The following is a 23,271-nucleotide window of genomic DNA, read 5'->3' as shown; positions in this document are numbered from 1 at the left end:
GATGGCTTAGGTGGCCTCTGCTCTTTTTCTTATCTGCTTACAATATCACAGGTCCTGACTGAGGATAAGTGAGGAATAAAATATGTAATATTTGTGTACATTCATTGGGCCTCATTCATGCAACACAAGCAGAAGAGATTTCTGTGTAAATAGTTTGTAAAATATTCTTATGTACATTGTCGCATCAAACTGAATGTTTCATGAAACAGAAATTCATTACACACTTTTCATTAATAAGGCCAATTATATTTGAGTTTGGATGGGGATGTTGAGCAGAAAGACAGAAACACGAATTCCGGAAATGTTGGGACCTTTTTTAAATGTGAATAAAATGAAAACTAAAAGACTTCCAAATCACATGAGCCAGTATTTTATTCACAATAGAACATAGTGAACATAAATGTTTAAAAGGAGAAATTTTACACTTTTATCCACTAAATGAGCTCATTTCAAATTTGATGCCTGCTACAGGTCTCAAAAAATTTGGCGCGGGGGCAACAAAGGGCTGAAAAAGCAAGGAATTTTGAAAAGATTCAGCTGAGAGGACATCTAGCACAGGGGTCTCCAACCTCATTTCACTTGGGAGCTACTTTTTAAAAATTAAAGCGGCTGAGAGCTACCAATGCTAAACAGTACTTAAATCTCTTAAATAATGTATCAATCCAAACGGTTATACACACCATTGTTAAAATGTGCTGGAAATATAAAAAAAGTACTGATACACACACCGAAATAATTTTTATGAAAAGTTTTATGACAAAAGCCAACGAATAAAATTAGCAGCACTATGCACTTTTTGTTTGCATAAACAGTGAAATAAAACATAAAAAAAAATCATGTCCAGATTTTAAACTAACAAAAAATATTCATAACATGTTATCTACTGACATGTACTACATGATCAAATAAAGTTAAAATTACAACATATCAACCTTTAAATCTTTTTTTTTTTTTAATAAAAGGATGAGTCAGAATGATAAATTAAATTTTATCTGCTCCATAAACAGTTTTACATAAGCTAATGTGCATTCTAAAAATCTCAACACTTCTGATAACAAGGTAGGCTATTTTCCATCGACCGGTAAAGATTTACAACAAAAATCTGGTCTGATTTTCGCATTTGTCTGAACAAAAATATGGCAGATAAACTGAATGAATTTGTAAATCCACAGTTTGACAGCAGATGGCGCTTATGAACTGCAGAACAGAGCTGTTTCCACGGTAACCTCTGTAACTGCTTTATTTGGCATTACACAGAGGGAAGATGGAAAGCAAATGCAATCGAAAATTTTCTGAAGACAGTCGGTTTCCTATTATGCATTCACACAAATGAAATGAAATTCACACAATGAAATAAAACATACTGCAGCTATTTCAACAGCATGGCTTCATAGTAGAAGAGTCCGGGTGCTGAACTGGCCTGCCTGCAGACCAGATATTTCACCTATAGAGAACATTTGGCACATCATTACCTTTGTCTTATAAGTGTCACACGAAATGAGGGACCAAACAGACCAATTGTACTCATGAGTCAAGTGTATTAAATATAATTACCCAGAACATGCAAATTCAATATGACACAAACAATTGAGAGTTCAACAGTTAGGACCAGAGCATAAAAACCAGTCCAGTACTCCAAAACATAGTCCTTGGCTTGTAATCACTTGCTCGGTCTTTGTTAAAACATGAAGTGCAAAAATAACAGTACTTGAATGCCAAGATGATTCCGCAGCAAAGTTCAAGCAGAAAAGAGATGTTTGAAGTCCAGCGTTGCTATTAAGCAGTAGAAGCAAATCAGTTCTCCTAGTTCCAGACTTCTCAGATGTTTAAGCCACCAAATAATCCATACATGCTCAGAACACAAACCCTCTGTAGACAAACATTTAAACAAACAAACCATAATCAAGTGCTACAAACACATATTGTTACCAAAGCAAAATATCATGAACAATTACTTATGAATGAGCTTAGAACTATAAAGTTCCTCAAAGGCACAAACCACCATGAGGTAAGCTTCTCCAAAGAAGATAAGATAATTAAATTCCTGCCATTTCTTCTTTTTCTTCTGGTTTTATGGCAGGTTGAGAACCAACTTCAAAGGTGAATACCGCCACCTACTGTGATGGAGTGTGAAAAGAATGAAATAAATACTTCTATATCCTATTATATAACCCACTATTCTTAATAAATCTCATGATTGCATTTATTTGTTTTCCTGAATTTGGACCATCAGTTAATAAACTGGTTATAGTGAATTCCAGGCACCCTTCTGCTTGTAATTCTTCCTTAAGAATCCTCTTTTCTTTTTTATAAGCCTTACATTTCTTCAAAACATGTTCTACAGTCTCCTCCATCAAACAGACAGCACACAAACCTGTTATGCTTCCCCATAATGTGTAAAGTATAATTTAGATTTGAATGTCCTGTTCTTAAGTGTGTGAAAATAACTTGTTTTCTTCTACTTAAGTTGTGAATTATTTTGCTTTTCTTTATGATTTTTTGGACCTTGTAATAGTGCCGACCTGTATGACATGAGTCCCAAACTGTCTGCCATTTCTTATTGCACGCTTCTAAAATAAAATGTTTTCCTTCTGATCTACTGAGTGAAATGTTTATATTTGGATCTTTCATTTTTAATGATTCTTTGGCTATTTTGTCTGCTTCCTCATTACCTTGAATTCCCACGTGTGCTGGAACCCACATAAATCGAATTATTATTCCCATTGAGTCTAACCCACCCCTTTATTTTCCATGCAAAGCCTTTACCTGTTGCGAAATTTCCCAGCAATCATTCAGGACTTCCCTTACAGGATGATTATCTCTTTGTCCCTGTAAATTTATCCAGTATGCCATAGCCAGTTTCTGTCTTATAAATAATGGAATTTCTGATGTTTCTACTTGCAATGCTGCAATGGGTGTGGTTTTAACTGCTCCTAAAATGAGTAATAATGCCTTAGCTTGCATGACATCTAGTTTGTTTAACAACGTTGACGATGCTGACTCATAAACAATGCATCCATAATCTAATGTTGATAGCATAGGACCAACATAAATACCCTTTAATGATTATTTGTCAGCACCCTAATCTTGTCCTGCTACTGCTCTTATTAAATTTAAAACTTTACCATATTTATTTAATATATAATCTATATAATCCTTCCAGATTAATTTGTCATCAAACCACAATCCTAGATACTTAAATGTTGACACTTTCTCTAAAGACCCATATAATTTTAGTATTTTATTCTCTTTAATTTTCTTCCTTCTAAATATCTGGTAACATGTTTTAGATATTGAGAATCTGAAACCCCATTCTAATGACCATTTTTCAACTACTTCTATGGCTTCTTGAATTTTGTCCATATTAAAAGATATATTCCTTCCTCTTTTCCACATTATTCCATCGTCTGCATATAAGCCAGTGCTAATTCCCGGAGCCACTTTTCCAAAAATATTGTTAATCATAATATTAAGTAATATAGGACTAATCACACTTCCCTGAGGCGTTCCATTTTCTACACTTAAGAGTTTGAGATACTTCACTACCCACTTGAACTTAAATTGTTCTGTCAAATAAAAAACTTAAAACCCAATTAAACATTCTTCCTTCTATTCCAATTCTCTTCATTTTAATAAGCAATCCCTCTTTCCATAGCATGTCATATGCCTTTTCCATATCAAAGTAAACTGCCACTAATCCCTCTTTAACTGCCATAGCTTTCTTTACATCAGTTTCCAACTTTACTAATGCATCTAATGTTGATCGGCCTTTCCTAAAACCATATTGATTAGGTGCCAACGCTCCCTTACTCTCAAGTACATAATTTAGCCTATTTACAATTATTTTTTCCATCAGTTTACATAAATTCAATGTAAGCGCAATTGGCCTGTAATTCCCTGCTATCGATGCATCTTTCCCTGGTTTAGCTATAGGAATTATTATTGCATGTTTCCATGATCTAGGCATTCTTCTTTCTTCCCATATCTTATTATATAAGTCCAATACTACTTTAAAGTATTCTATCATTTGCGTATTTGAGCATAATATAACAAATTCCATCTTGTCCAGGTGCTGTTCATTTTATCCTGTTTATACCCTTTTAAGTTCCCATATTTCAACAATATTATCAGTCTGCAATACCGGAGGCTGCACTTTCAGGACCGCAGTTGTAGGACCGCACTTCTAGGACCCTAGTTTTTTGTGACAGCGCCACCTACCGAGCCGGAGAACCGCCGTCCCAGGAACGCATTTCCAGGACCCTAGTTTTGGAGGACCGAAAAAAGTGCAACTAAGGCAGTATTTCCACCCAGTTTTAACTACATTAGAATTTTTGAGTTTTTTAAAAGTTTTATTACACCCAAATACTACTTTCTTTATTGCAATTAAACCTGGTTCCTAGGAATGTTGAGTAATCATTGGGTCTAAGTAGCATAATATTATAACTCAAATAAAATAAACAAGGAATCATGGTATAGTCAAGGATGACTCTGGGGTAGATTTAAGATTGTGTATATTTTATAAAATAATATATTACAACAGTTGAACTTGAACACACACAAAACAAATTTGTTCATGACGTGAACCACATAGAAAGAACTTCATGGACGACGTCTTCACTGACTCCTAAGAGAGAGAAAGAGAGAAAAGTGAATGAAATGAGGAACATTTAGTTGAACATGTTCTACTCTCTAATTTTAAATTTCATATTTAAAAGATCTTAGTTACCACAGAGCGCACACACATATACGATACAAAAATAATTAATTAATGTTCATAAGTATTACTGCATACTGTTCAAAGATTTGGAAAAAATTATTTTGATGTTGTGGGAACAAAGGTTCTTGAAACATTCATGTCAATAAACCCCATCTGAACTGAGAAAAAAAATAATAGAGAGAGATGCAAGAAATCTGAATAGAAATAACATATTATTGACATGACTTTAAATATTTAAAGCACACGTTGTGATGTATGCAGCAGCACTACCTACCACCTGGATGCTCTCCCCTCTTTTCTCAGTTGTTTCTCTAGCACCCTATTCAATTCTTCCACTTCACTGAAACAGTAAATGGAGAACATAATCAGAAATACTGTTAACGCTTAAAAAGGGTTTACACATTGTGTAAAAACAATTCCAATACTTGACCAATTTTGTAGTGTATTGTGTTGAATACACCCAGACTAAACTCAGGAATAAGCACTGTTGGCCATTCTGGGTTTGTTGGCCACTCTGGGTTAGATTTTGGTTGTCCAGTTAATTATCAAAGAAAGAAAGAGAGACACCTGTGTTAATGGAGTTCGTGATTCAGTTATTGCACAGTATAGAATTAAAGAAAGAAGAACTGCACCCCATTGTCCCGACTTTTATTTGTGTTCTTGAACAAACAACAAATTTATTTATTAATCTTTTGTCATACTATTGCCTGCCCTGATCTGTGTCCTTGAAAGCACTTCATATATAGTACAGTACACAGTAAATGACAATCTAACACGTGGTATTTTAACAGTCAATTATTATGATGGCCTCTCTGTTATGTCTGACTATTAAAATGTCATATGTCTCAAACAACATTATAAAACCATGTCAAAATGAAGAGACGTACTCATAACATGTATTGTGGGGTAACGTTAAACAGGCTGACTGTGAGCATGTGACAGTTAAAACATTAAGATTATTTTAACTTAATTAAAATGGAAAAACAATGAGTAATTAACAAGCTTTCACAACGAACGTGCTACAGTTTATTGTGCTGTCAATAAGTCAACACAGGCTTATCATGCAACAGTTTCGTTAAATTAATGTGCTAACAATTCATTTTACAGCATTAGAGGCTAATATATGACGGCTATGAATTCAAGACTATTTAGCAAATCACGATATCTTCGGCTATGTTAACTTTCCAATGAAATGCATCACAATTGTTTTTAATGTTAAACAAATAAAAATGTATTCACATTTGATACTCACACTCCGACTGTCATCCATCTTCGCTCGCTGGTCCTCTAATTCGGTAGGTGGCGCTGTCACTAAAAACCTAGGGTCCTAGAAATGCGGTCCTAGAAATGCGGTCCTGAAAATGCAGCCTCCGGTTTTGCAGGCAGATGCTACTCTATTTCAAAGTCAGCATCTTATGCTCCTTTTCCATCCTGCCATTTCTCCTTCTTCAGAGCGCCCTCTAATGCTCAGGTGAGTAATGACAGTGCTGCTCTAAGAGGACTTCTGGTAGGTACATAAGTAACAGAGAAACTGTTACAATAAAACATGCCCCCGTCCCAACTATTTTGAGACCTGTAGCAGGCATCAAATTTGAAATGAGCTCATTTTGTGCATAAAATCGTAAAATTTCTCAGTTTAAACATTTGTTATCTGTGTTCTATTGTGAATAAAATATTGGCTCATGTGATTTGAAATTCTTTTAGTTTTCATTTTATTCAAATTTAAAAAATGTCCCAACATTTCCAGAAATCGGGTTGTATATAATAAATTATATGGATATAATTATTAAGTGGCTATGGATATTAACTTATTTTAAATATTACAATATCAATATATTATATAAATAATAAAGAAATTTAATCTTTACACATGTAAATCTAAACATGAAGTAATTTAATTAAACTAAAATGTATTTGTTGAGAAGTAAGGTTTTTTTTTTTTTTTTTTTAGCGAAAATTCATTATTTTACTTAAATAGATTTGTAGATTAAAATATTTTTATGATTATTTATTGAACTTATCCTGGGTTTTATGCATATGCAAGATACTATTAAGTTACATTTATTTGAAAGATATACTGATGGATTTGGTTGATGCAATGAACACTGCTTGTTCAGGCAGCCTTGGACTGACATTATAAGTCCTTGGTGTGGTCTTTATGGGTGTGGTAGGCTATATGCAAGTTAGTGCTGCTTATGAATAATACTCTATTTCGCCTCACTAATGTGATAAAAATGAAGTGTTTGAAATGCTCTGAACTCATAAATCTTTGCGTTCTATCCTAATGTCAACTCGCAGCATTATATCTGTCCCTATGTATTGGTCAAAACTATCAAATACAAGTGTCTTGACGCTATTCATATTCAGGTGATCTGTCATTCGTGTCTGTAGTGACTCACTTCTGAGTAAAGTGCAGTTAAGTACCTTGCGTAAAAGCAGAAGGCTCTTCTGAACCAGTTTTCTGGGTGGGGCAGACCATAATAAAACACTTCCTCGTGTCTGCTGTGCGTGGACTGCGAGGAAAACAGTCCGAAATGGCGGCTGACTGGAAACAGAAGTGTGACTCGCAGTGGCAGCTGGGGGCTCACGGTGTCCCTATGCCCGACAGCACGGACTGGAAATCGGCGTTTGAGAAGAAGCCGTTTAAACGCAACCTACTGCAGAACCCCTCGCCTTACGGTACTGATGTCACACACCATTCTGGCTAGCGCTACTTCGCACTGTAACATTTAATCAAATCTCTGCTTGAACTTTGTTGTAACTGGATAAAGCAACATTATTATGTTGAGATAGAGTAAAGGAGATCGAGGCCGTTAGTTTAACTATTGAGAAATTGGGTGAATCATGCAGGAACGTTACTCTAGAGTTGCACGTACATAAATTGTGTTATTTTGTTGTTAAATTAGCCTATTAATTTTATTTACTCCCGACTTGATTTGTGCTTTAAAATGAAATGTTTTCCTTTTTTTTAATTAATATGAAATTTAAAGTTAATTTCAGCTAGGAAGTTCTCAGGAGTTCCTGCAGGATGTTTTTTTTTTGGGGGTTTTTTTTTGAAAGGGATTATCTGCGTAGTAAAAAATTCCTGTAGCCTAGTTTATCTGTGAATATTAGGCAAACTTTAAAGGAATTCGACTAACATTGTTTGTGTAAGACGTTAAAAGAGAATATCATGCCTTTGTCGTTTTGTGGAAGAATTATGTTTTAATTTTGTGGATGTAGGCCTATAGGAAAAAGAAACAAGATAGGGTGAATTCGGGTAATCAGGGACATTTTTTGCAATTTTGACTTCTGCGATTTATTTTGATATCTAACACATTAGATAAACACATTAGACTTTTCTGAAATCCCTAAGATGTTTTCGAACCACACCAGAAGAAATAATGTAGATATTATGCCCAGAGGAGACATGCCACACCTATTTAGTGTTTTTGTGCCCCCCAAAAAAATTCTGCCTGAATTTGATAATCTGGGACAGGTCACTTTGTAATCTGGGACATATGTATTAGGCCTAAAAAAAAGCCTATATTCACCATACTTTATGCATGCCAAACACAATATCACCAATAGCTCCCTTCACTTTATTCTCATTCCATTGGTTTAGCTTCTTCGTATTTCCCTCTCTCTCTCTTCTTCGCTCTTTCTATTGCCATCTCTTTTCCTGATGCTGTGGTGCCATTGCATTTTGTAATACATTTCATTGAGTTAATTAAAGGCCATGGATATTTTCATATTTTAGCTGACTTAATGACTGTGTGTGTGTTGAGTGTGTGTGTTGAGTGTGTGTGTAGAGTGTGTGTGTGTAGAGTGTGTGTGTGTAGAGTGTGTGTGTGTAGAGTGTGTGTGTGTAGAGTGTGTGTGTAGAGTGTGTGTGTGTAGAGTGTGTGTGTGTAGAGTGTGTGTGTGTAGAGTGTGTGTGTGTAGAGTGTGTGTGTGTAGAGGTGTGTGTGTGTGTAGAGTGTGTGTGTAGAGTGTGTGTGTGTAGAGTGTGTGTGTAGAGTGTGTGTGTAGAGTGTGTGTGTAGAGTGTGTGTGTAGTGTGTGTGTGTGTAGAGTGTGTGTGTGTGTAGTGTGTGTGTGTGTGTGTGTGTGTGTGTGTAGTGTGTGTGTGTGTGTGTGTGTGTGTGTGTGTGTGTGTGTGTGTGTAGAGTGTGTGTGTGTAGAGTGTGTGTGTGTAGAGTGTGTGTGTGTAGAGTGTGTGTGTGTGTGTGTGTGTAGAGTGTGTGTGTGTAGAGTGTGTGTGTGTGTGTGTAGAGTGTGTGTGTGTGTGTAGAGTGTGTGTGTGTAGAGTGTGTGTGTGTGTGTGTGTGTGTGTGTGTGTGTGTGTGTGTGTGTGTGTGAGTGTGTGTGTGTGTGTGTGTGTGTGTAGAGTGTGTGTGTGTGTAGAGTGTGTGTAGAGTGTGTGTGTGTGTAGAGTGTGTGTGTGTGTGTGTGTGTGTGTGTAGAGTGTGTGTGTGTAGAGTGTGTGTGTGTAGAGTGTGTGTGTGTAGAGTGTGTGTGTGTGTGTGTGTGTAGAGGTGTGTGTAGAGTGTGTGTGTGTGTGTGTGTAGAGTGTGTAGAGTGTGTGTAGAGTGTGTGTGTAGAGTGTGTGTGTAGAGTGTGTGTGTGTAGAGTGTGTAGAGTGTGTGTGTAGAGTGTGTGTAGAGTGTGTGTGTAGAGTGTGTGTGTGTGTGTGTAGAGTGTGTGTGTGTGTAGAGTGTGTGTGTGTGTGTAGAGTGTGTGTGTGTGTAGAGTGTGTGTGTGTGTAGAGTGTGTGTGTGTGTGTAGAGTGTGTGTGTGTGTGTAGAGTGTGTGTGTGTGTAGAGTGTGTGTGTGTAGAGTGTGTGTAGAGTGTGTGTGTGTAGAGTGTGTGTGTGTGTGTAGAGTGTGTGTGTGTGTAGAGTGTGTGTGTGTAGAGTGTGTGTGTGTGTAGAGTGTGTGTGTGTGTGTGTGTAGAGTGTGTGTGTGTAGAGTGTGTGTGTAGAGTGTGTGTGTGTGTAGAGTGTGTGTGTAGAGTAGAGTGTGTGTGTGTGTGTAGAGTGTGTGTGTGTAGAGTGTGTGTGTAGAGGTGTGTGTGTGTAGAGTGTGTGTGTGTGTAGAGTGTGTGTGTGTGTAGAGTGTGTGTGTGTGTGTGTGTGTAGAGTGTGTGTGTGAGAGTGTGTGTGTGTGTGTGTAGAGTGTGTGTGTGTGTGTGTGTGTAGAGTGTGTGTGTAGAGTGTGTGTGTGTAGAGTGTGTGTGTGTAGATGTGTGTGTAGAGTGTGTGTGTGTGTAGTGTGTGTGTGTAGTGTGTGTGTGTGTGTGTAGTGTGTGTGTGTGTAGAGTGTGTGTGTGTAGAGTGTGTGTGTGTAGAGTGTGTGTGTGTAGAGTGTGTGTGTAGAGTGTGTGTGTGTGTGTGTGTGTGTGTGTGTGTGTGTGAGTGTGTGTGTGTGTGTGTGTGTGTGTGTGTGTGTGTGTGTGTGTGTAGATGTGTGTGTAGAGTGTGTGTGTGTGTAGTGTGTGTGTAGAGTGTGTGTGTGTGTGTGTGTGTAGAGAGTGTGTGTGTGTGTGTGTGTGTGTGTGTGTGTGTAGAGTGTGTGTGTGTGTGTGTGTGTGTGTGTAGAGTGTGTGTGTAGAGTGTGTGTGTGTAGAGTGTGTGTAGAGTGTGTGTAGAGTGTGTGTGTGTGTGTGTGTGTAGAGTGTGTGTGTGTGTGTAGAGTGTGTGTGTGTAGAGTGTGTGTGTGTGTAGAGTGTGTGTGTGTGTGTGTAGAGTGTGTGTGTGTGTGTGTGTGTGTGTGTGTGTGTAGTGTGTGTGTGTGTGTGTGTGTAGAGTGTGTGTGTGTGTGTGAGTGTGTGTAGAGTGTGAGTGTGTGTAGAGTGAGTGTGTGTAGAGTGTGAGTGTGTGTGTGTAGAGTGTGAGTGTGTAGAGTGTGTGTGTGTGCGTGCGTTTGTGAACAGAACATTGTGAACAGAACATTGTGAACTGGCCTGGGCGCAGATCCCCCTCCTGCTCAGTGATTTGAACCATTGTATATACTAAACTAACTGAGAATTTGGGAAATTAAATTAACGATTTACTTCATCCTGATACCTTTGCATGCTATTGGAATACGTTTCCCAGATTCCATCTCTGTAGCATCTCTCTAGCTAGCTGCTTTAGCTAGCTGCTAGCTACTGTGAACTTGTGCTAATGTTATAACCTCCATAATTAACACCCATTTCTCATTATGGCATATATTAACCCTTGTCATTAGATTTATAAAGACCCTAAATGCATATTTCCCCCATTTGAAGACCGTCCCAGATTACCCAAAGCATGCTGTTCCACATTCTCAATCATATTTGATAATGTGGGACAACAAAAAAATGTTTGAAAGAAAAAAAACTAAAACACATTTTCAACACTTTAATACACATTTTGTTGCTTGAATAGATCACAGACATAATTTGACAACGATTAGGAACATTGTCTTATTTATGACAGATTTATGTCCTTAACATTAATCTAGTCAGAATCCTATGTCATTGACCTTGTCATGCAATTCCCAGGGGAGCTTCTTGATTGACAAGTGCCCCGCCCCTTTCTGTGGACTCACCCCCATGAAGTCATGTGATTTTGGTCACATGACATCCATGCTAAAATTATAGTAAAAGTCCTGTTGACTAAATTTGATTAGAACAGGAAATAAACACACTGGAGTTTAGGTGTCCCAGATTACCCGAATTCACCCTACTAGTTATTACTTAGTTATTTGATAGTGAATTTAAGAAATACATCGTGCAGTGCTGAAACAATGCCAAAACGTAGCAGCGAAAAGTACCACCAAAAATGTACATATGCCCAGGGGTGCACATAAGTGGTCCTCAGGTCCGCATGCGCGACCAAAATTAAAAATGCGCTGTGTAAATAAATTCTGACAGCGCATTTGCTACCGACATGGTTGACAGCTGTTAATGCCATTTTAGATCGACAAACTGTACCGTATAAGATTTCTAATCAAACTGAAAGCATAATCTAAGCTACCGCTGCCATTTTCAAAGCAAAACTGTCTGTAACATTTCATTCACTAAAGCAATTCCATCAGCAGCGCTAAACCCGGAAGCGCATAATACTTGCTTGCCGGCAACCCGCCAAAATAAAAGCTCGCTGATTTTACGTTTGAAAATGATGAAAATAAAAATGATAATAATAAAAATATTAACATTTTATTTTTAAGTTTACTATAAAATAATTGCATTTGTATGTAATACTGCCTTTTTATTTTAAAATAAAATAGTATTATCACACTTGATTATTTAGTTTATTATTTTTTAGTTAGTTATTTTATATATATATATATATATATATATATATATATATGAAGTGCAATAATATTATCACTATTATTAATTAATTATATGAGAACCTGAAAAACTTATGTGCACCCCTGCATATGCCTCTCATATTGGAACTTGTTGACAAATTATTAAAATACTACTGCAAAAGTTGTCTTTACATTATATGGATGTTTTTATTATTTGGCTAAATGAATATTTGACATAAAAATTTGAAAAACAGTAGGCCTATTTGCAATAAAATTTTACTGCAATAGAAACAGATCTTTTTCATTTTGCTAAATCTTTCAAACTCTTATTTTTTTCCTTGTTCAACAACCAGGTGTAAACCACACCATCCCACCACCCGAACCCCCTCAATCGGAAATGCCACCTCCTCCAAACCAACCACCTCAGTTTGAGCCCGATGGTGAGTCAACAATCAAAACAGTATCTTCGCTGCCTACAGTATGAACTCACCTCTACTGGATTTAAAATCCTCTGCCATGGAAATGTGCTATATTATATCTTTGATTAAAACAACATGAATTGTTGATAGATTGAACTTTAAAACCAAAACCTTTGCTGTTCTTAATGTCTTTGGTTGCTAATAAAAAGGTGATTGAATCTTGTACCTGGATGTTAATTGTAGGTAATTTCTCTGGCTGGAAAACTAGCACAGAAGTTTTACCATATGACACTAGTGGAATTCCCCCCGGGGTTGTGGTCTGCCATCTGCCTCAGTACAGGTGAGTGTCACTTCTGTGAAAAGATCTTTTTTTATTTTTATTTTTTTGTCACAAAAACCTATAAAGGCATTGGCCCAATTGTTCCAACACTTCCAATAGAGATCATTTTACTTAAAAAAAATAAATAAATAATAAAAATAAATAAATACTTTTCAAAGAAACTTTTCCTTTCCTTGTCAGTTCTTCAGGGTGAGAAAAATGTCATCATCTCTCTGACATGGTCTTTGTGTATCTTAATTTCAGGTGGTTCTCTCTAGAGCAGTGTGTGGACCTGAAGGCAGAGGGTCTGTGGGACCAATTGCTAGATGACTTTCAACCTGAGATCGTCATTGAGGACTGGTGAGTTATATGACCTGTTATGAAAATAGTAATTTGCAGTGTATATGCAATCTTCTAACAGTAATTACAAACTGAGCTGCACAGAAGAGTCAAAAATTAAACTGGATGTCAGTTAAAAGCTGTTGTAACAAAGGAAGTTGCTGTAATGCAATCTCTTCCTGTCTTGGCAAATTTATCATCAGATTTTCAAATGGTTTGCAGCTAAAGAAAAAAGCGCAAAGGAATCTGAAGTAATTTCTGACATAGCTGGACAATTTAATCTATGAAACAACTGTTTTCTGTTTTAGAATCAGTTTGCATTGTTGTGATTTTTGGTTGAAACGTCTAATTTCAGGAAAAATCACAGGTTTAATATACACTTAATTTAAGTGTCTGAGTGTTTCTCTTCATGTGTAGGTATGAGGAAAGCCAGCTTCATAAATCCATCTATCAGCTTGATGTGAAGCTCTTGGGTGCTGATGGTAAGACGGTCATCAAGCAGCACACATATAACCCTGAAGAGAACCTGGAGTGCTACTCGCACACCTGGAAAAAGGTAGCACACACATACATACACATTTATATTTATATATACTTATATTAATAAGTATTTTATATTCATGTGCCCTCATGACGTGTGTTTATGTGTATAGGTCTCCCATGTATTCTCCAAGTATGGGCCAGGAGTGAGGTACATTCACTTCCTTCACAGACTGAAGAACCAGTTCATGGTTGAATTCTTTAATACCAAAGTCACAGACAGCTCGATTATTATCAAGACCAGCAAAGCCAGTGTGAAATAATCCATAACAGTAAAAAAAAAAAAAAAAAAAGTTAGGAGTTGATGTACTCTGTAGACTTTGATTTTTTTTTTAACAAAGCACTGTTGTTTCGAATGTTTTTATAAATTATCTGCACTTTCATAAGATGTATCTAGCAGGATAATAATGTAATAAAACATTCCTCATTCATTTTGTGACACTGTTTTCTTTTATGTATTCACAATAGTGCTAGATGCACTGGTGTCATTATATTTTAGTACTTATGGCCAGCAGATGGCGATATAGCTCACTGATTGCAGACAAGACGCTGTAATCTGTACGTAGGCTATTACAATGGTAAAAATCATTTCTGTAAAATTACAGTAGTTACTAGTTATTTTACAACTGTAAAATCATAACGAATATGGAACAAGAACTCTATTTCCTAATTCAGAACTAGCTGCCATTTTGTGTTATTTTTATTTTTCAAGACAGTGGTGGTTGTATTTGTTTTATTTTTTTGTGACAGCATTAACTATGCATGGTAGCATGATAAATTATTCTAAGGGCAGTTCACAAATGGTATAACTATTTTTAATAACACTTAAAATATATTTACTACTATAGCCTAACATTAATATATAATTTAGCTATAAATGTATATTTTTCTACTTTTGCATGAAACAATTACTGTAAGAAGAACAGGGATCCCTTTAAAGTATCTCTGTTTTTAAAAGCTTTTAATTATTCTTATTATTGTTTTTAATTATTAATTAGTTATTATAGATGCATATAGGTGATTGTACCCTCTGGCTTTGCTCCAGTTTTTATGGAGTATATAAAGGCAAGTGTTGGGGTATTTTGAGGGCGACATGCTTTGACGCACCAATCAGAGCGTCGCGTTGAGCTGTTGCGCAGTCTGTCGCGTGCTGTGAGCGCAGAGGATGCGCGCTTGTTTGGGATGCTCGCATAGTTCAGGACAGAAACAGACACGCCACGAAAACTTATGTCGCGACTCTCCTGAGCACTGGAGCAACATCCTCTACTGCCTCCCGGTCATGTCTGTCCATCCTGAGCTCTGCCATAGAGGTAAGTTCTGTTGAATAAAATAGATAAAGACTTTTATAGTGCTGGGGTTTATAGTGCTGTATGGCATGCACATTGGTTCACTAATTGCCACTATATCTATCAGGACCGAATACGCACTTGACAGAATCTTTGTATATATCATGAACAGAAGAATGAAATGAACTCATTATATGTTTGTAAGTGTTTGTACTGTTACTTCACAGAGTCGCACCTGTTGCCAGTCACATGTTCAGTTCAGTCTGTGGCTGCTTTACACAAGTTATTAATGAGCCGCTCAACCTTAGGTCTGTTAGGTTTCTTTTGTATTATTTAGAAGTCGATGAAAGCTAAAAACGAGAGTCATTTTCACCCTCCACAAGAAAAAGAGCAAAAGGGCAGTTATTTCTCCTGGCATTGATTCCAAAAAAAAAAAAAAAAAAAAAAAAGTTGATGTAAACACATGTAACCAGTTGGCATATTATTTACTTAAATCCAGTGTTTTTAGCAGTCATAGCCTAATATTTAGAGAGTCAGACTTGTAACCCAAAGATCACAAGTTCGAGTCTCAGTACCAGAAGGAATTGGGGTTGGGGTGGTGTTTTGTGCATCTCCCTACCTTAGTGGTACCCTTCAAACCCAGTGTTCAGCTCTGACTCTCACTGCTTGCCTTTTAATTTCTTATAATTTCACTGAGGGAAACATAGATCAAAGTATCTTTTTTTTCAGTCCACCAAACTGATTCTCTATGTGATCTAATGTGATCTAACAATGATCGTAATGATAGTAAATGTAACTGAAGCTACAATGTAAAAAAATGAAAATCAGCAGTTGTTAACTTTAACTGATCTGACTCTTAAAAATACCATTCTGTGCCATAACCTGTATTTGGGTCGATTCAGTCAAATGTACAGGCTATTGTTTTGACTGTGAATCAGATCATTTATCTTTCAAAGTACATTTTTAGCTTGCCTGATTTAGAGAATAAAAATATAATGACTGGCACACCCATATTTTTAACATATTTTTACTAGGCTTTACAGCACAACCCCCTAAATACTTTTGAATATGTAAAAATTTTTTTTTAAGTTTATTCATATTATATTTTCTGCCGTTGTCCACTGAAATAACACGCCATGTCCTTTCGGCTAATCTCAGTAGATCATCTGATAAAGTGGCCTGTTAAAATTTTTTGCAGCAGAGTAATACTTAAAGTCTTAGATTACATGAAAGTCACGATCGTCTGGTGGAAGTCTGTGCGGTCAAAGTGGAACTGATTAAACGGTAACCTGTCTAGCTCAGAAATGGTGTTGTCTTTCGAAATGGAAAAAAGAAACAGAATATTTAGTTACAATCCTTGGTGCGGTCAGTGAGTAACGTGGGTAAACATGTTTGCAGGGAGAATGCACGCATGATTGTGTCGTAGTGAGGATGATGATGATGATGGTGATGAGAATGATAAAGGTTTCTGTCCCGAAGACTCTCTTACAGAGAAAAGTGTGGGTAAATGAATGCGGGTTCGCGTGACAGAAGATCCATGCAGGAGAAAGTAACTCATTTATCCTTTAACCTACTCCAGTTACTTTAACATCCTCCAGTCCCAGAATTTACATTCCCAGCTGACTGTTTTGTTTTCCATTCTCTTGCTGTGTTTCTTAAAAATCCTACAGAGCAATCACATGGAAATACAAGCACAACAGACACTATCCAATAGCAGCATCTCCCACATGGGCGGACATACACACACAGACACACACACACACACAGACACAGGTTAGTGGTTAACCTCCCTGGGATGAAGGGTCACCTCTAAACGGTAAAGTATCCATGAAGTTCTGTAAGAGACAGAAACATGAGACTCGCCATGAGTTCAGTATGGCAGACCATCTTTACAGTAGCACATTGACAGAGGCTACACCATAAACGTTCTGAGTCAAAGATGCGCATACACTAACGTTCAAAGGCAGCACATCTGTTTTCAACACTGTTAATAATAAGAAATGTTTTTTGAGCAGCAAATCAGCATATTAGAATGATTTCTGAAGGATTATGTGACACTGAAGTCTGGAATCATGGCTGCTGAAAATTCAGCTGTGCCATCACAGGAATAAATCACATTTTAAAATATAGTAAAATAGAAAACAGTCATTTCAAATTATAATTACAAACACATGTTTTTACAGTATTTTTTTAAACTGAAATGTAGATTTGGTGTGCGTTTGAGACTTTCCCTCCAAAAAGTAAACCAGCAACACGTTATTAATATGTAGGCTATTTATAAACGCTTTATTTTAAGCCAGTGCATTTGGGAAAACAGGCTTTCATCAGATTTAGAAGAAATAAAACTCATGAATAAAAATAAAATAGATAAATGAATGAATCATTTAAATTCAAACTTTAATAAACTTTAAGAGCAGAAAAACACAAAAAACCTTCTCCAATCCATTCCTTTTCTCTTCTAGTTGATTTGTATGAGCTTTACCTCCTTGGTTTAATTTTCACTCACTTTCTTTTAACCAATGAAAACTGATGTGTTTTGGCACAAAACGTTTTATTTTATTAAATAAATTTGAACAAAGGATTGCTGCATATTTTTTGCTACTTCCATGCACTGGTGCTTTCACAAAACTAATCTAGTCCATTCTCTCTTTCCCTCTTTTCTAGACTGGTAAATGGGATGTGGTTTATTAAGTAGCCCTGAGCACGCAGCCAGACAGGTGTTTTTTCTGCTCTTTGGACAGGTAATGCAGTGTTTGCATTGCCTGCAGAATGTGATACTCTTGGAGTGAGGTAAGAGTGAAATGGACCTCTGTGGAGTTTGCACTGGAGGAAATATGGACAGAATGGTTGAGATAGATGTTGTGTATAAATGAGAGGACATCAGTGGTGTTTCAGCTCACATAATACATCCAAATAGCTAATAAATATGCATGAAAAATATAGTGTTCTGTGATGGAATGTGTGTTTGTACTGTGATTCACCATGCTTGTTGTAGAAGTGTGCATGTGTGTGTTTATGTGTGTCTGTGCATGTAATGGATGGTATAGTCTTAGAATCATGCTCCTTCTATAGATATGATTGTCAGGAAGTGTTTTGTTATTAATAAATTAGTCTGTAATTGGATTTTTTCTGCTGTCACCTGATATTGAGCATTTAATTGTTTCTGCCTATTTTAAGACATAAAACATTATCCAGCTCTAACTTAAAGGGGTCATCGGATGCAAAATTCACTTTTACATGTTGTTTGAACTGAAATGTGTCTTGACAGTGTGTGTACACAACCACCCTATAATGATAAAAATCCACCCAGTGCTTTTTAAAAAAAAAAATCTTGATAAATCCAAACCCCTTTCTCAAATCAAGCCGATCTCAGGTTCTTGGCAGAAAGACGTAGTTCTGCACAGGCCCCTCCCACGATTGTTGATTGAAAGTGGCGTCAATCTTTGGTTTTATCACAGACCCGCCCTGAGTGAGCTGTCAACAGTCCGCCATTGTTTAAATGCCGGAGCGGTTATTGACAAGAATGGCTCCTAAGCGATTGAGGTGTTTTGTTGTTGGATGTAATAATAAACATAGCAGTCGTCATTTACTCCCGACATCTGAGCCGCTGAAGACGTAGTGGATTACGTTTGTTTCTGAAAGGAATATGCCCCCCTATCAACCTAAATGCGTTGCGCGAATCATTTGTGATCCAGCTTCACGTACAGAAGTGAGTATAAGGTTTTTTTTACGAATCTTTGCAAATCGTCTTTCCTAATAATGTGCTAGTTAGCAGCAAGTTCCACGATGAATGCAGCTCTCAGAGAGTGGCTCGGAAGAGAGGGGTGGGGTGAGCAGGGCTCATTTGCATTTGAAGGAACATGCAACATAACGGCTTGCTGAAAACAGAGCTGTTTTTGACAGGGTAAAAAGGGTGTTGTTTTACACTACTATTGAGAATTTTTAACCAAAGTGTGTTATAGACTTTTTATTAAGACCCTAAAGAATCATATCAAACTGTGGACAATGGGCATCTGATGACCCCTTTAAAGGTATGGAGATAAATTATGGCAAGGATTTAACCCTTAAACAGATATTTCCTTTCACACCACATGTAAACATGTAATGATAGCAGAGCTGTGAAAAGTTAATTTCCTAAAACATTTTATTTTTAATGCTACTTGGAAATGCGCTGTAACAAAAAGTCTTATTTAACACCCAACTAATCATTTAAATCTATTGGTTATAGCTCTCTTAGTTCTATTCTGAATCTAACCAGAATCCAAGTGCTCCTCCATTATCGTTTTGAGTACTTATAGAAAATTTATTATATGTATTTTATATTGTACACTATAATTTTTTGATGCCTAAATTTACTTGTAGTGATCAAACTACACTGTAAAAAGTGATAAGTTGACTTAACTTTAAAAAAATGGAGGAAACCCGTTGCCTTAAAATTTTTAAATAAATGATAATTAAAAAAATAATTAAGTGAATTGTCAAATTCACTTAACTTTTTTTTTTTTAATTATTATTTACTTAGGCAACAGGTTTCCTCAATTTCGTGAAGTTAAGTCAACTTATCACTTTTTACACTGTATATATTATATATTTATAATATTGGCCATTTACTAGTTATTGTCAGTAACATTAACAACTTATGCTGGCCAGTATTTTAAAATATTGTAAACATTGTAAAATTGTTATAATTTAAAATTTAAAAAGGCTGAATTTTCAGCAGCCTTTACATTAGGTGTCACATGTTCCTTCAGAAACCATTCTTATATGCTGATTTGGTGTTCGTGAAACATTTCCTCTTATTAGCAATGCTGAAAATGATTTGGCTGCTTAATATTTTTGTGGAAACCAAATTTAAAAAAAATATTTTAGAATTCTTTGATGAATGTGAAGTTCAAATTTATGTTTTTTTCTAACAATGTAAAGTTTTTACTGTAACTTTTTTGATTAATTTAATGCATCATGTTTCCAATGTTATGTTGTGTGGGTAATATAAGTTGAATGACATGCAGGTTGTTGTTCACTATATTTTCTTTGGTGTTCTTATACCACAGCTTCCTACACACTTTTGACTTCGAGTTCATGTCTTTCAGAGTGGGATGATGATGAAACTCTGCAGCTCCTGAGCTGAAGCTCCGCAGCTGCTGCTGAAGACTTGCCATCGCTTTGGCTCTCACACAGAGCACTACCAGAATCTGGCCTCCTGAGGTTACCTGAGTCCACCCACCTCAAAATACCACCCCATGAGGCACTAGTAAGTCATTTGAGATTGTTTTGACTTGAGCTGCCTCAACTGCATTTACATATTCTGTGCTTCATTGAAGAATTTGAGAGGAAATCATAATGTTGGTCCTCTAACCAAACGGTCAACAACTCCTGTATAGATGCACATCAATCTCAGCCTAGAACCACAGTCAGAGTTCACTAAAAAGTATCATACCACCACAGATTTTTTTGTATAATTTATTATTCCAGTCCTTCCAAACTTCCAGTCCAGATGTTTATGTTCATGTGTAGGCCTATTGGTCAGACAAAATGTGATTTAGGCAGCATTTGTCTGATCATGAGTGTGTATCTGGTGTGTGTGTGCTGTGCTAAATATTGCATAACGACTGTGTCGTGATGAGTGGCGGGTGAAGTTGAGACTACGGATCCTTCTAGAGTAACGCTGGCCAGGATGAGGGGCCACCGTAACACACACCACAAGACCTGAGCTCTCAGCCTTCCCACTGCAGTCTGTTGATGAGTGTATGTGTATCTCTCTCAGTCTAAAGCAGTCTGGTGTGTTTGTCTCTCTATGTACGTGTGAGAATGCATTCCTCCTCACATGTGCACATCTGTCGATCTACTTCGTCTTTGTCTTTTGTTAGGTCTGTGAAGTTATCTGCTGGTCTCGGTTTTAATACGTCCCACTTATAGAGCAGCATGTAATATGCAACATGCAAAACTGAAACAGGTTAATCACGTGATACCAGGTCAAATGATCACACACAGTCTCCGATCCGAACACTTGATCTAAACCTGTCATTAGTTAACCACCTGATCTTAGATCGATCTGCAACAGGTTAATTATTTAATGCATGGATGGAGACCATGAAAGCAAGAGTAGTGTTTCTCAATCCAAATGCCCATGTTAGTGTGTCAGTCACTTGCACCGTCTGCGTGCATGTGCCCCGGTGAGTGTGTACACGTGACTGTGTGTGGTTCTGTTTGTGGGCAGACGTTTGTATGATATTATATATATAAATTATGTACAGTATAATATATATAAAATCACTTAATCTTTGATGACCATGTTACAAGCTGATGTCATATTTAACATGCATCATCATTAAAGTTTTTTTTTTGTTTTTTTTTAGGTATGTTTGCTTTAATAAAAGTATTAAAGATGTAAATAAAAAACAACAACTATATACTATTATATATACTCTATTTTCAATCATTGTCTAGGACACAGGTTCTCAGTAGTGGTACTGAAGGGCTCCCACTTCAACAAGGATCCATTGAATTGACTAAAAATGTATTAAAATTGACAGTACAGACATTTATAATGGGACAAAAGATTGTTCTTTTGAAATTTTATCAGGGTTTCCACAAAAATATTAAGCAGCAGAGCTGTTTTCAATATTGATAGTAGTAAAAAAAAAATTAGAAAAAATGTTTGAGCACCAAATCAGCATAATGATTACGCTTTTGTAAAAATAATTAACATTTTATGGTACCTTGCAAACTTCATAGGCTTAGTGGCAACTGTAAGTTGTTACAGTTTTAGTTTAGTGTGTTTAATGACAGCAATAGATGACCATAAGCTGGTGATTATTAGATGTATGAGTGCTAGTGGTAAGTAGACAGAGGGGAATGTACTGAGATTATGGTGTATTGAGACTGAAAGCAGATCTCTGATCGCAGTGTGTTTGTGTGTGTGTGTGTGTGTGTGTTTACCTCATTGGCTGGTATTCCTTGGAGACAGCTGGAACACTCTGTTCTAGAACTCACTTTTAAAAGACTGGCTTAATGGTGTTTTGTTTGTGGTTCACACATGGACAGGTTCAAGTAAAGTTGACTGGCTATGGTTAACTGCTATTGTGATTGATTGATTAATGTTATGAAAGAATTCTGTGACCGGGTTCTTTATTGACATTATTAACTAGGTTAAAACATTAGAATACTGGCAGACTTATAGGCCTACAGTATCTTTAAACATTTCTGGACTGATCTAAAATATCATAGTAACTGTGCATGAAATTAGTTTTCATTTTTTTTAGTTGTGTGTTTGTATTTGTATTTGTGTAAATTTTTATAAAAATCACTGCAGTGTTGATACTATGGTGAGGTATGCTGTATATCAAGCTTTCTGTGAGTGTTTGTGTATGTGGCTGCCTTACACAGTTCTAGGCCAATTGTTTCACGTTGTCCTTCCACTATTATGTAGTCAAGTCCGTGTGAGCGTGTGTAATCAGTATTGGGTGGCAAATACAATAGAGCCTCCTAAAGAGAGAGAAGGTGTTAAAGCACACTCACTCTCATAAACACCTCTCAATCCACAGGACAACAGCAGCTCAGTAGTTGTCAGTGTGCAGGAATGGATGTTGCGGTTAAGAATTTGAAATGAATTCATGGAATTTATTTTGAAAATCAGATGGATACTGTCTAAGCCTACTAAAATTGAAAAATGAAGTTAAACTGAATTTTTACCTTTTTTTTTAACCTAAGAGTGATGTCAACATTACAACTATTATTAAAGTAATTATTAATTAATTATTTGTATTATCATTTTAAGTAGTTCATTGTTAAATGTGAAAATTAGGGATTTAGTTAAATTGTGGATGTTCCCTCTCCTTTCACTTTAGCTAACCACTCTCTTCATTTTCCTTTGTCACTCTCACGTTTCCTAGAACAGATCCTCTCCCTCTATCTCCCTCTCTGTCTCCGTCTGTCACTTTCTCTCTCTGGTGGTGGTAATCTTAACCACTAAAAGGTGCTAACTCCTATTAAGCTGTCAGAGCTCTGTGTGTAAGCCAATCCGGCCAATCACTTATCAGCGGCACTGACAGACTGAAACAGTGTCATCGAGGTAATCGGAGACATTTCAGTTTTGGCACACACACACACACACACTTACCTACACACATAACTGTAAGGGAGTAAATGCATACATGCTCACTTAGACACATACCCAAACAAACACATACACCATCACCCAACATCTACAAAAACATACAAGACACTTTCATACATGTGTATTGGTGTGTTTGTGTTGTAGGGCCAGGTGTGATGGGCAGGTTATTTTTGGACAGTGGTGTAGAGTAGCACAGTTAAGCTAATGTCCAGGTAACCATAGCGCAGCTTAGAAAGTGAAATATGACCACATGGTTCAGTCCAGCACGTCACTCTC

At 36.6% G+C, this 23,271-nt stretch overlaps 2 protein-coding genes and 1 long non-coding RNA gene across 5 annotated transcripts in view; 2 read left to right on the top strand and 1 right to left on the bottom strand.

Moving 5' to 3' along the window:
• Positions 1–4,499: 4,499 nt before the first annotated feature.
• Positions 4,500–7,263, bottom strand: LOC131540191 (uncharacterized). Its single transcript, XR_009271208.1, has 3 exons — positions 7,142–7,263; positions 4,992–6,221; positions 4,500–4,624 (listed from the first exon to the last, which is right to left on the bottom strand). It is a non-coding gene; the product is annotated as an uncharacterized LOC131540191 (long non-coding RNA).
• nccrp1 (P1, F-box associated domain containing) lies at positions 7,039–14,024 on the top strand. The gene is made up of 6 exons (XM_058774742.1): positions 7,039–7,396; positions 12,330–12,416; positions 12,639–12,735; positions 12,979–13,074; positions 13,471–13,609; positions 13,707–14,024. Exons 1-6 carry the CDS (start codon positions 7,252–7,254, stop codon positions 13,854–13,856), a joined length of 714 nt encoding a protein of 237 aa, XP_058630725.1. The 5' UTR covers positions 7,039–7,251; the 3' UTR covers positions 13,857–14,024.
• A 705-nt stretch (positions 14,025–14,729) lies between these two features.
• The window catches only part of slc8a2a (solute carrier family 8 member 2a), a 31,830-nt gene continuing 23,288 nt past the window's right edge, over positions 14,730–23,271 (top strand). For 2 of the 3 annotated variants that reach the window (XM_058776448.1, XM_058776443.1), the window contains exons 1-3: positions 14,730–14,903; positions 17,544–17,669; positions 19,970–20,130. The gene's annotated coding sequence lies outside the window, so the exon portion shown is untranslated. The remainder of the gene's footprint in view (positions 14,904–17,543; positions 17,670–19,969; positions 20,131–23,271) is intronic. The other variant, XM_058776444.1, reaches the window with a different exon arrangement.

This window comes from Onychostoma macrolepis, chromosome 05 (genome assembly GCF_012432095.1).
Source record: "Onychostoma macrolepis isolate SWU-2019 chromosome 05, ASM1243209v1, whole genome shotgun sequence".
NCBI classification, from domain to species: Eukaryota; Metazoa; Chordata; class Actinopteri; order Cypriniformes; family Cyprinidae; genus Onychostoma; species Onychostoma macrolepis.
The sequence above is the reverse complement of the archived record's forward strand: the minus strand, read 5'-3'. Positions and strand labels throughout refer to the sequence as shown.